The sequence below is a fragment of the Melanerpes formicivorus genome, unplaced genomic scaffold (genome assembly GCF_026170545.1).
Source record: "Melanerpes formicivorus ecotype bairdi unplaced genomic scaffold, bMelFor1.0.p_v2 SCAF_2, whole genome shotgun sequence".
NCBI lineage: Eukaryota > Metazoa > Chordata > Aves > Piciformes > Picidae > Melanerpes > Melanerpes formicivorus.
This window is the reverse complement of record NW_027142354.1, coordinates 27,810,866-27,823,922: the sequence shown is the minus strand read 5'-3', so window position 1 is coordinate 27,823,922 and position 13,057 is coordinate 27,810,866. Positions and strand designations below refer to the sequence as shown.

The following is a 13,057-nucleotide window of genomic DNA, read 5'->3' as shown; positions in this document are numbered from 1 at the left end:
GCTTTGTAACTATTGTTAAAGCCAAATCCAACACGATTGATGTAAAATATGTTAATATTTATGGAAAATAACATCTTGGTTTTCAGTTAAGATTTGTAAAAGCCAGAATATTTTATCTCATGGTTTTACTTTATTAATGGTGTTCTTTAATAAACTATATTTTTTGTGGGATAAGAGGGGATGACAAAATAAAGTCATGTTGGTTTTTAAAAAGGGTAATTGAAATATGCCTTTGTTATCAACGATTTGTCCTTTTCCCCATGTCAATTATCCTCATAATACCTTGAGACTTGGTTATTACAACCATGCTTTTTACTTGAGGAATCCTTGACACCATTTCTTAATACATTATTGTGTCTATCTGCTACAATGAAACTGAATAAATGTCTTAGAAGAAATATACAGGCTTAGCAAGCTTTCGGGATTAACTCTTGTTTTGTGTAAGACTTTTGACTTAGAAGAAAATTTGACAATTCTTTCTCAAAATGAGAAAGTAAAAACTTACTAATATTTTACCATCTCTCTATACATACCTAGAAAATAGCACTTATTCCCTTCTCTCTAGTCAATACTTTTAAATCTGTGTAAATATAATTAAATGAGCTTAATGAGTTTGCATGTTAGGAGATTTTTTAAAAGTTACATTTAATTAAAATTTAAATTAAAAATTTAAACTAAAAACATTTTCCCTGTATCCCAAAATATCAGTAGCCCTACCATTCTTTAATTTGCTTCTTTAATTCCCATTATTGAAACTTTTTAATCTATTTCCATGAGTGTAAACAATTCCATTTTGTGTTTTGTCTGCATATTTTACAACAAATAAGCAAGTATCTGCCAAGCTTGCATTTTTTCATTCAGTAATGCTTTAGCTAAGATATCTGATAACTGTGTAGTACCCTTTTTTAGATTTACATTGAAATAGAAGGTTATAGAACCCTAACCGAGAAATGTACTTTTTGACAAAGTCTGAATTTGTAGTTGTTAGGAGTTTTTGTGTTGTTGAAAGTGTTTGGCCTATGAATCTCTCCCTGCCCCACTTTTTCACCCTTTTAGGTCCTGTCCTATTTGACAAGTTCAAAGTCAGGTGTTCCGTAGAGTATAATTTACTCATGAAGGTATAATGCTTAGGCTTGGAAAGGAATGTAGTTGGTGAGCATGAGCAAGTGTTCCTTGAAAAAAACTAACCCAACCAAAAAAACCCCAAACAAACAACCCCCCCAGAAAAAAACCCACAACAAACACAAACCCAAAACCCACCCCAGCATTTGCTACATGTGCTGCTACTGGGAGGTGTGCTGTAGCTACCAACATAGTTGGTAGGTAGATAGATTTTTTTTTTTTTTTAAAGGTTACTGAAAAGTTAATTTGAATTCTTTAATCTCCCTGGGGACTAAATCTTACCATGACTAGTCTATAGTTTCGCAGACCCTCTTTCATGCCCTTTCTAAAGGTGGGTGTAACCACTCACTGACCTTTCAGAGGTGATAAAGAGTGGCCTTACAGTGACACTAGCTAGTTCTGTCAACACGTATCCTGTTTGGTCCCATGGAATTGAGTGTGTCTAGTTTGCTTAAATGGTCTCTAACTTGATCTTTCTCTTCTCTTGGTAGTTCTTTACTCTCCCAGGCTGGACCAGTTAGCTCAAGGATGAATTTTGCTATTCATCGAAGACTGAAGAGTTACTAGCTTCAGTTTTCACTTGTTAAAACTGAATTGCTGCTTTGAACATAAAGCTTCAAATAAGAATAAATTGAGTGAAGCAAAGAAAGCTACACAGCACCTAATTTGTTTGAAGACTGTTGGCTTTTGTTGGAGACTTTATGCAGATATAGCTTCTTTAAAGTAGTTTCTTACATCATCAAGTAAAATGATTCATTTTGTAGTAAAATCTATGTAAAAAAAAATTCACAGTAGCAGCAGTTGCAGTAATGTGGTATGAGGACTGTTCTGCTAATCAAAATTGGCATCTTGTGATTTATGCACTGTAGATTTTTTTTTAATGCAATTTGATGAATGTTTTCTAGGAGACTCACATTTCATTATTCTCTTCCCTCTTCATTCACTCGTGCACAAAAGAGCATCAGAACTACTTTGGAACAGATGAAAATCTTGGACCTGTAGCAGTCAGTATCCGGAGGGAGAAAGTTGAAGATGCCAAGGAGAAAGAAGGATCTCAGTTCAACTATCGTATAGTTTTCAGGACAAGTGAGGTAATGATCTCTCAGTGATACTACGAAGGAACTGAAAAGTTGACTTGGAGCCTGCAGTACCACTAGCTCACTAACTTTGAAAGTAAATCTGTTAATGGGAAAGGAGTGTTTCTTGTACCATTAGTAAGTGTAAATTCTCCTGGAACAAAACTATCCTCTTTGTACTGCATAAAATTAGTTTGAGTAGTCACCTATAAAGAGGTAAATTGGCTGAGGGCAAATACTAGAGGCGAACAAGGGAACAGATGATAAGAACAAAGCCAAAGATAAATTTGGATTGAGCCGCTCGATTTTAAGTTTCTATGATAGAAGACTAAGAAATGTAGGGGGAAAATATGAATGTTAGTACTGTGACTTATTTGTGTATTTGTGTTTTGTTTCAAAATACTTTCTTAGAGGGCTTTTTTCTGTGAGGTGTTTTTATATACTTGCATATCCATGATTTGTGGAAGAAATATTGATATGTTGATTAAAAAGTTGTCTTAATTGAAGGAACAGACCTCTTGTAATTATTGTGGAAGAAACATCTCAAGTTCTGTTTCAAGTAAATTAGTATTTCTTACAAAATACTTGATTCTTTATTATAGCAACTAGCTTTGATTTATATGAAAATACACAATAGTATTATTGTGCCAGGCAACTATGAAATTTCATAATCCTTCAGACTGTTGCTTTTTGTTATGATTAGGATGTAGAGATGTTAGCTAGATCTCCTGATATCTCTCACTTCACACGCTTACACAAACTGATATAAACCCAGATATATATAACCATTGACTTTTTTATTATTATTTTTGGGCTGGGTTTTACTTTTATTGCCAAAAAAGGGATATCTGTATCTGTGTGTGCTGAGATGATTCAGCTAACTCACTTCTAAGAAATTATTCTTTTTGCCAAATCCAATATCAGTAAAGCAACATAGTTAAAAAAAAAAATAGGTGGGTGGGTTAAATGAAGGTGCTATTAACTGTTGCTTACCAGTGCAACCTCACATTCAACAATTGTGTCTGTCAGGGTAGTATTGCATTGAAGTTAACAGTTTGTAGTTTTCATAGTGTTTTAAATATTTATTTATTTTTTTTTAAAATATGTTTTTTACCCTTTCTCAAGAAAAAACCAAACATAATCTTAGGAATTAGAATAAGTAAATCAATGAGCTTCTTTTAAACAAAAGATATATTTGTCATAGAAACTGTAAGACCCTGTCTCCTTAGTAATTTTCTTACTGATGAAAAAAAAAAAGGTAGGGATCTTCACATTCTTTCTTCTATGCCTTTGCTAAAAATGGGGGTTTATATCTTTAAAAATCATCATACTATTAGAACTAATATTTTGTGTGTGTGTTTTACCTTCATTCCAGCTTACTACACTTAGAGGAGCAATTTTAGAAGATGCTATACCATCCACTGCTCGGCATGGCACAGCAAGGGGTCTGCCTCTCAAAGAGGTACTAGAGTATGTGATACCGGAGCTGAGCATTCAGTGCCTGAGGCAAGCTTCCAACTCTCCCAAAGTACCTGAACAGCTGCTTAAACTAGATGAACAAGGGGTATGTAGCACATGACTTTTCTTTAAAGAATACTACTCATTTAAAAAAAAAATTCTTAAAGGTTTCTCAGACAATGCTAATAAGTATGGATCTGTAATGCAAACCATTCACTTCCTTGGTTTTGGAAATGCTTTTGTATTTTCATGGACAAAATGAAGTTTGCTGTTCTAAGCAAACTTTCAGCTTGGGGAAAAAATTTGGTCTGTAGAGATTCTCTTTAGGTAACTGAGGGAATTATTAAATTTTTCACATCATAAAAAGTGATTTTCACAATCCATCTATATTTGCACTTTTACGTGTATAAATGCTGACTGCAAATGTAAAGGCATGTAACTTTATTACTCTTCTATATAGATGAGGAGGCAAAAGAATGTAAGATTAAGTCTCTACATCTATAATTTTGGTGGTTTTCACCTGTGGTTAGTCTTACTAGAACAGAATCCTTCTGGATGCAAATAACTTAAATTGTGATTGAGACTAATGAATTAACTACATGAAGTACTCGTGTAGGTTAAATTTGGAAAGAATATGGTGAGACTTGTTTGGCTTATTAAAGTTAAGCACTAGTTTTTAATGAAGCTGATTGAATTTATAGGATCTAAATACTTTGTAAGGACAGACTTGTGATGGCTTTTTAAACAGTTTTTTTTAATAAGTCAAAGATTGCACTTTCTAGGCAAAAGTTAGTACCTATCTTTTGAAGGTGAATCAGCTGATGGATGCAGTTATGCTTGACAACCTAAGTTGAGGACTGAATTTAAATGTATGAATCATCATCTAGAGGATTAATACTGTTATCAGAATAATATTAGTTTTGCATTGGCAGGCTGAAGACTTTCAAATTAAATCAAAAGATTCAATTTTCTATCTGCTTAATAGTTTTTAGTGAAATCTAGTATGGATTACAGAGGGAAGGTGTGGCTAAAATTTGGTCTCTAAAATAACAGTAGAAAATATATGCAAATTGGATGGTTGGCCTAATTTGAATATATAAATAAAGAACATCCATTTGTTCCAAATTTATTCTGGTGCACAATGATCAACATTAGATTTGGCTGTAAATTTACAAGGAAAGTCAACTACTTATCTATGAGCTGGACAAAACTTTATTTTCTACCCCTCTGTTTCCTCACTAGATCCCCCCCCCCACCTCCCTCTTCTGCTACTGGTTTTACATTGTATATATACTTCCTTTGTGATGGTTTACTTGTGTAGGCCAAGGGCTGAAATTAACAAAAAGCTGGAAAGTTGGTGTGAGTTTTAAGGGAATCTTGTGTGACTGATGATCACTGACAGTTTGTGAAGTTCTAAAAGTTGTTGCCAAAGAATAACAAACCTAATCCATTCACATGGAAGTTTCCTATTTGTCATCTGAAGTGTGTGTAAAACCTAAGAAGAGAAGACATTACTGAGAAAGTAATAATCTGGTTTTCTACTTAACATTTGATAGTTTTTAGACTTACTCTTTATGGAAGTAATTTGTCACCTTATAATGTTCTAGAATTGACACTCTAGTTTGTTTAACCAAACTATATAACTGAAATCTGATTTCTAGCTTAACATGTGCTTTTGAAAATGGTGATCAACTTTTAACGATGCACACTTTTATGGGGAGGACAAAAATTACGTATAACAGAGATTACTCTTCTGAGGGCCCGTTTCAACTGAACTGCACTGAAACAGAAATAAGATCACCTTGTTTTGAATCTGAGAAAGACAGTTATGCAAAAATCTTGTATTAAAGGTCCCATACCATTATATGAAGTAGAGTGTCCTTTTGTAGGTGACTGACTAAATTAGGTATTCATATACTGCTCTTATCTGCATTTGGATAGTGATAATCCAGTTTTCTTTCAAGATAGTTAATGGAATTTTCTTACCTTTTTGTTGTTGTTGCTGCTGTTTTTTTATTAATTTGCTTTTATTTTCTCTTTATTTTTTTAAAAAAAAATTCTATATTAATTGCCCAAATGAGTACTTCTGTCAGGGGTTATAACAGTGTTAGTATGTGATCTGGTACTGACTTTCCTTCTGTAATTTTTTTCCTTTCCTGTCTTTGGTTGTTTTTGTTTTGGGTTTTTTTGTGTCATTTGTTTGTTTTATTTCAGCTGAGTTTTCAACATAAGATTGGTATCCTTTACTGCAAAGCAGGCCAAAGCACAGAGGAAGAAATGTATAACAATGAGATGGCAGGACCAGCTTTTGAAGAATTCCTTGATCTGCTGGGCCAGAGAGTACGGCTAAAAGGATTTAGTAAATACAGGGCTCAACTAGATAATAAAAGTAAGTTATGTTTCTGACCTGTAATAGAAACTATAATTATCCAGCTGATGTCTTCAAAATATTTTCTTGTCAACATCTCTTCCAACCTGGTCTGGTCTGGTCTATTCTATTCTATTCTATTCTATCTTGATGTTGGGTTTTGGTGAATAAGATTATGTGTAAGTGAGGAAGATGAAGCATATGATAAAGAGCATGTATCACACCCTGTCTGAAAGGTTATTTACTTTTCTGTGGCATTCGTAGAACTGAAAGCCAAAGCAAATTCTTTCATTTCTTTGCAATCCTACTACATGAGTGGTTTGTTTTTCTTTTTAAATTAATATCTTCTAGAATTTCCTTAAAAATGCAAAAGAAATCTATTTCAAAATATGGAGTCATGAAAAGGGACCATTTTCTTTATTTCAGCTAAACTCTTGTACTTCTTTCTAATCATCATGCGTACTGAGGTTTACATTTGAGGAGTAATCCAGTTTTCTCAGTTTCCTAGTTTTTCCACACACCCAGAAGTAAGCATGTTACCATTCAATGGTAACATTGCACCCTCAGCAGGTTTGCTGATGACACCAAGCTGTGTGGTGCAGCAGACACGCTGGAGGGAAGGGAGGCCATCCAGAGGGACCTTGACAGGCTGGAGAGGTGGGCACAAGCCAACCTCATGAAGTTCAATAAGAGCAAGTGCAGGGTCCTGCATCTGGGTCGAGGCAATCCCAGGCACAAATACAGGCTGGGCAGTGACTGGCTGGAAAGTAGCCCTGAGGAGAGAGACTTGGGGGTGCTGGTGGACAAGAAGCTCAGCATGAGCTCTCAGTGTGCACTTGCAGCCCGCAAAGCCAATCAGATCCTGGGCTGCATCAGGAGAAGTGTGGCTAGCAGGTCGAGGGAGGTGATCCTCCCCCTCTACTCAGCCCTGGTGAGACCCCACCTGGAGTACTGTGTCCAGTTCTGGAGCCCCTATTACAAGAGGGATGTGGAGGTGCTGGAAGGTGTCCTGAGAAGGGCCACAAGGATGATCAGAGGGCTGGAGGACCTCTCCTATGAGGACAGACTGAAGGAGTTGGGGCTGTTCAGACTTCAGAAGAGAAGGCTCCGAGGTGACCTAATTGTGGCCTTCCAGTATCTGAAGGGGGTCTACAGGAAAGCTGGGGAAGGACTTCTCAGGATCTCAGGTAGTGATAGGACTAGGGGGAATGGAATGAAGCTGGAGGTGGGGAGATTCAGGCTGGATGTGAGGAGGAGGTTCTTCACCATGAGGGTGGTGAAGCCCTGGAATGGGTTGTCCAGGGAGGTGGTCGAGGCCCCGTCCCTGGAGGTGTTTAAGCCCAGGCTGGCTGAGGCTCTGTCCAGCCTGATCTAGTGTGGGGTATCCCTGCCCATGGCAGGGGGGTTGGAACTAGATGATCCTTGTGGTCCATTCCAACCCTGAATGATACTATGATCCTGTGATACAATGGTTGATAAACATTCATTTACCAAACTACTGTGCATTTACTCAGAACTTTCAGTTTCCCTAAGTGCAATTGTATAATAATGGAGTTGTACAAATGTGTTGGGTTTTGTATCAAAAATAGGAACTGAAGTATTGCTGTTAAAAAATTAACACACTACTTTATTAGCACTGCTTTTCACTAGCCTTTAATTTAAATCATTCTTAGTGTAATGTAGTTTTAATGGGATTTTTATAACTAGCATACTATTTTTCTAGATTTGAGGACTAGATGTGAGGGAGAAGTTTTTTACAATAAGGGTGATGTAACACAGGTTGCCCAGTGAGATGATAGATACCCTAGAAGCATTCAAGTTCAGGTTAAATGGAGCTCTGAGCAACCTGATCTACCCCAGAGGGGTTGGAATAGACAAGCTTTGAAGGTCCTTTCCAACCCAAACCGTTCTATGACTCTGTGATTTGATTTCCATCCTTACTTTTGCTGTAACTTGTGTATTGGATCCTGAGAGTAGAGCAGCACTCTGTGCTGGGTTAGGAACTGGCTGGAGGGCCGAGCCCAGAGAGTGGTGGTGAATGGTGCCACATCCAGCTGGCGGCCAGTCACCAGTGGCATCCCCCAGGGATAAGTGCTGGGCCCCATGCTCTTTTTTATTGATGATCTGGATGAGGGTATTGAGTCCATCATCAGTAAATTTGTAGACGACACCAAGCTGGGGGCAAGAGTTGATCTGCTGGAGGGTAGAAGAACTCTGCAGAGGGACCTCAACAGGCTGGACAGATGGGCAGAGTCCAACGGCATGAGATTTAACACATCCAAGTGCCGGGTTCTGCACATTGGCCACAACAACCCCATGCAGTGCTACAGGCTGGGATCAGAGTGGCTGGAGAGTGGACAGGCAGAAAGGGACCTGGGGGTGCTGGTAGACAGTAGGCTGAACATCAGCCTGCAGTGTGCCCAGGTGGCCAAGAATGCGAATGGTATCCTGGCCTGTATCAGCAATAGCGTGGTAGCAGGAGCAGGGAAGTCATTGTGCCCCTGTACTCAGCACTGGTAAGGCCTCATCTTGAGTCCTGTGTCCAGTTCTGGGCCCCTCAGTTTAGGAAAGATGTTGACTTGCTGGAACGTGTCCAGAGAAGAGCAACAAAGCTGGTGAGCGATTTGGAGCACAAGCCCTATGAGGAGAGGCTGAGGGAGCTGGGGTTCCTTAGCCTGGAGAAGAGGAGGCTCAGGGGAGGGAGGTTGTACCCAGGTGGGGGCTGGACTCTTCTCCCAGGCAATCAGTACCAGAACAAGAGGACAGAGTCTCAAGCTGCACCAGGGGAGGTTTAGGCTGGAGGTTTAGGAAGAAGTTCTATACAGAAAGAGTGATTGCCCATTGGACTGGGCTGCCCGGGGAGGTGGTGGAGCCACCATCACTGGAGGTGTTCAGGAAGAGACTTGATGGGGTGCTTTGTGCCATGGTTTAGTTGATTAGATAGTTTTGGATGATAGGTTGGACTTGATGATCTATTCCAACCTGGTTAATGCTATTCTATTCCATTCTACAATGTATCCTGTAAAAATTTGATGTTTTTAAAATGTCTGATCTGCTGTATGTGTGTTAATACCAGCTTTGAAGTAATATCATCAGTTTATTTTTAGTATAGTATGGTATTAGTCAGTTGTCTGTATTAATGTTTTAAATACTACAACTGTGTAAAACTATGCTCAAATAGATAAATGTTCTTTTGTTCATGAAATGTAAATATGTTCAAAATTTGATTCAGTCTTGTTGAAAGTAAAGTCTTTGTGCAACTTCTTGCAGAACTCTTCTCTGTCATAATATGAAACTAAAGAGTAGATCTTTAGCTGATGCAAACTGTTTTTCTTCTATTGAAAATAGTTTTAAATTGCATGAGTAGTATTAAATCATAGCATGCAGAGTGATGTTTTAAATAATATGAATGTTGTTTCACTGACCTTGTGGTTAAATTCATTTTTAGCTGATTCAACAGGAACTCATTCCCTCTATACTACCTATAAAGATTATGAATTAATGTTTCATGTATCAACAATGCTTCCATACATGCCCAGTAACAGGCAACAGGTAGGTTTTTTAACTACTTATTCTAATTTTACATTATGAATGTTTGACATTGAGGTTTGTTCTTTTAAAGTGACACTGATTTAAAAACTGAATTGCTTTATATAATGTATTATTAATTTGTAAATTTTTTCTTGAAATATTATAAGACATTAGAAGTCTCATAGGATTTTTATATTATATAATTCAGGAATTTATTCTATTTCCTCTATTTCATTTTATTAAAAAGTAATATTGCCTGTGGTGTATGAGTTATTTTCACTTTCAACTTCTTACATACGTTTTAAACATTGGAAGAATGAAGATTGAAAATAGTCTTATGGTTAAAATATGCATGTAATAATTTTCTTAACGATTCCACTTAATCCTTACGTTGCATATCTTGAAATGTTTATTAATGTGCCAGCAGAGTAATAAATGATTAACTGTATCCTTCAAAGTGTCTGCTTGTGAAGACAGAAAACTGCAGAATACTTACTTTGTTTTTGGAGAATTCTCTTTGCGTAGGTAGTAGTACAGAATTTATTTAAAGCATTAAGGATGGCTAAAAACAGCACAGCATCCAAAGTATGTGGTGCACCAGTAAGGTTACTGTCTTGCCTGCATTGAATATTTCTTGTGACTGAATTAAAAATGACAAGCACATTTGGTATAATATATCAACATTAACACTGTAAAAAAAGGGGGGGGGGGGGCAGTAGAAATAAACACTAAGGCTTAATAAAAAAAGGCAGTAGAATTACTAATAGGTCAGACAAATGATAGTTCATTACTCTGTGTGCTACTGTTTTGCATTTCTCTAGGTCTGCAGAAATCATTGTCGGATTATTTAGTTAGATTTAGAATATTCTCTCATGGTCAGGTGAGATCTAAAGACATCAGTTGTTGTAAAGGATTGTCATGAAATAAAGACTCCATCTCACTCTCTTTTTGAACAGCATACAAAAGACAGTTGCTGATTGTTAAACCATATGTGAGTTGTATCTTTTATGTCTGTTCTATCAGTAGGTCTTGTAGGAAGAAGAGATGGCGAGGTAGCAAGAAAAAGATAAAATGCAGTTATTAAAATTGAGAAAGGATAAGTGAAAATTGAAATGGAAGAAACTATATTATATACTTATGCACTTCAAATAGTGTATAGTGTTCTGAATGGTTTGAAGTGAACTGTTAAGACAATTGCAAATATTACTCTATTACACTTAGGATATAAATGTGATAAAAGAAACCAAACTAGGAATCAAAATACAGAAACTCTGCACCATATGAATAACATGAATGTTTAGATGACCACATCTTAAGATGTGCGGCTATATGACATATTAATTGTGCTAATAGGTAGTAATAATGTCACTGGATCATCATCACTTGTCTGAGATTGCTCTCCTCATCTAAACTTTAACATACACGTTCTTACAGTACAGCATTAATTCAGTAAATGCACTAGGAGTTCTGTCTGTGATTAGTCATAACAATCTTTGACTGGAAAGTACAAAGAAATAGGGAAAATTATACACTACTAAGAAGATATAATAACTGAATGAGCTTGCCTTAAAAAGGGGAAAAAAATAAATGTCATAGTTAATCACAGGCACTGACAGCAAATATGCCCTTACTTGGAGTTTATTACTTTTGTTGTCCTTCATGACTTTCCTTTGTTTGTGAGAACAGGATATCCTCTTGCCACATTCTGCTAATTTTCATAATTGTTGTTTGTCAGCATCACGGCTGTGTTGCTCAGCCACCTCCTGTTACTGTCCTTTCACTTCTTTCTGTGCCTTCCTTTAATTCTCATCTTTTCCTTATGTCTTCCTTTATAGTCAAATGCCAATTCTTGTGTATAACAAAGTCTTCCAATTTTAACTCCATGGTTTTCCCCAGCCACAAACACACCTTTCCATTGTCACTTTAACAGGTCCAATATTTAGAAGCACCACCGTGTTGTTGTTCATGTCTTTCTGGGCATGAAAATAATGTGGCAGTTTTCCAAGTTCAAGTATTATACCTATCTCAAGACCCACCACATTATTTTATTTTAGATGTTGATCTAGTACAGCATGGGCACTGTCTTAAGGAAATGTGACAAATGCACCCACATGCACAGAATTTAGCCAGCCTTAATGTGCAAAAAGCATCTAGAATCATTATTTTTCTTGTATTACTGTTTAGCTCCAAAATACATACTGAAGCATGAAATGTATCAACAATGATATTTCTCACAAGCTAGGATCTAATTCTGTGGGGTCTTTTCTCTTGAGACATTTTAGATGATGAAGACCACAAATTCAGTTGCATCAGTTGTGTTCAAGACAGAGAAACTTAGAGGTGCTGTGGAATATGAATGTAGCTTGTCTCTTCAGGATCTGGCTCACTACTTCTACATCCCCAAGTAAGGGGAAGTTAGACCTGATGGTATTTTCTTTTTAGCTAGGTTAGCAATGCAGTTCCCCATTCAATAGTTATTTTGTGCTAGCATATTGCATATATACTGGCAATGAAATTATTGCACTTTATTCCTGTGTGCCTTGTTTGATGATGACTGGGCAAGGTATTCAGTCATTCTTCATCATCTAAGACTACAGCCTTCAATGAGCAAGCACTGAGCGTTGCTTAGATTCCAAATATCTGTGAGCCAAAACCAGGCCACACCAGAACTGTTTATTGCTTCTTCCAGGACATAACTACGCCCTACTCGGTCCCTGATCAGGACATCCCTCTAGTTTTAGAGCCAGCAGGAGATCCAAAGAGCAAGGTAATTTTCACTTTGGTTGCAACATAGGCTGGGAACTTTGAAGTCAACTGGTCCTTCCCTAGGACAGAAAAGACTTCCAGCCCTGGTGTGGCCAGCATTTTTTCCTTTACTGGCCTCTTCTTAAAATCACAGTTCAAGGCTTTCCCCTTTAAACTTTACCTGTACAGCATCCCTTTCCGAATCATTCCCCTGCAAGTTTCCCATTTACACATTTACAGTCTGCTTGTGGTCCAACTTGATTAATCCAAATCAGTTCAAATAATCTGTTTTCACCTGGTTTAATGAGAACTTGATAACAGAACAGATATGTAATAATGAAATAAACATATTGGATTTAAGCTACTGTTGCAACACTTGGGATAACAAGACATGGAATTCATGTGATCATACCAAGCTGTTTAAACAGTTCTGATGAAATCTCTTTTTGGCATTTGGTTTCAGTTTTGGTACTTGTTAAGAACACAAATTGAAAATGAAACTTTTGAAACCACTTATTTTAGATCTGTACTAAAATAAATTTGAAGGTTTTCTTCTTTGACTCTTAATATTTCTTGTTTTAATTGAATGAAGACTGTATTTCACAAAATGTCTTGTTGTGTTGCAATTTGACCAGGACAATAAATTCCACAGAAGTGGATAGATTTTTATTCCTAGGCATAACCTGTAAATGTCCTGAATTTAAAGACAGCACTTTTCTTTGCAGATGCATATCTGAAAATTAAGCATTGAGTAGTT

The 13,057-nt window shown here is 36.9% G+C and overlaps 1 protein-coding gene across 6 annotated transcripts in view; it reads left to right on the top strand.

Moving 5' to 3' along the window:
• The window catches only part of SIPA1L2 (signal induced proliferation associated 1 like 2), a 131,629-nt gene that overhangs the window by 59,211 nt on the left and 59,361 nt on the right, over nucleotides 1-13,057 (top strand). For 4 of the 6 annotated variants that reach the window (XM_068154332.1, XM_068154323.1, XM_068154293.1 and 1 more), the window contains exons 4-8: nucleotides 2,080-2,213; nucleotides 3,574-3,762; nucleotides 5,871-6,045; nucleotides 9,473-9,576; nucleotides 12,245-12,322. In XM_068154332.1, the coding sequence (XP_068010433.1) occupies nucleotides 2,080-2,213; nucleotides 3,574-3,762; nucleotides 5,871-6,045; nucleotides 9,473-9,576; nucleotides 12,245-12,322 (680 nt within the window). The remainder of the gene's footprint in view (nucleotides 1-2,079; nucleotides 2,214-3,573; nucleotides 3,763-5,870; nucleotides 6,046-9,472; nucleotides 9,577-12,244; nucleotides 12,323-13,057) is intronic. The other 2 variants (XM_068154314.1, XM_068154304.1) reach the window with 1 other exon arrangement.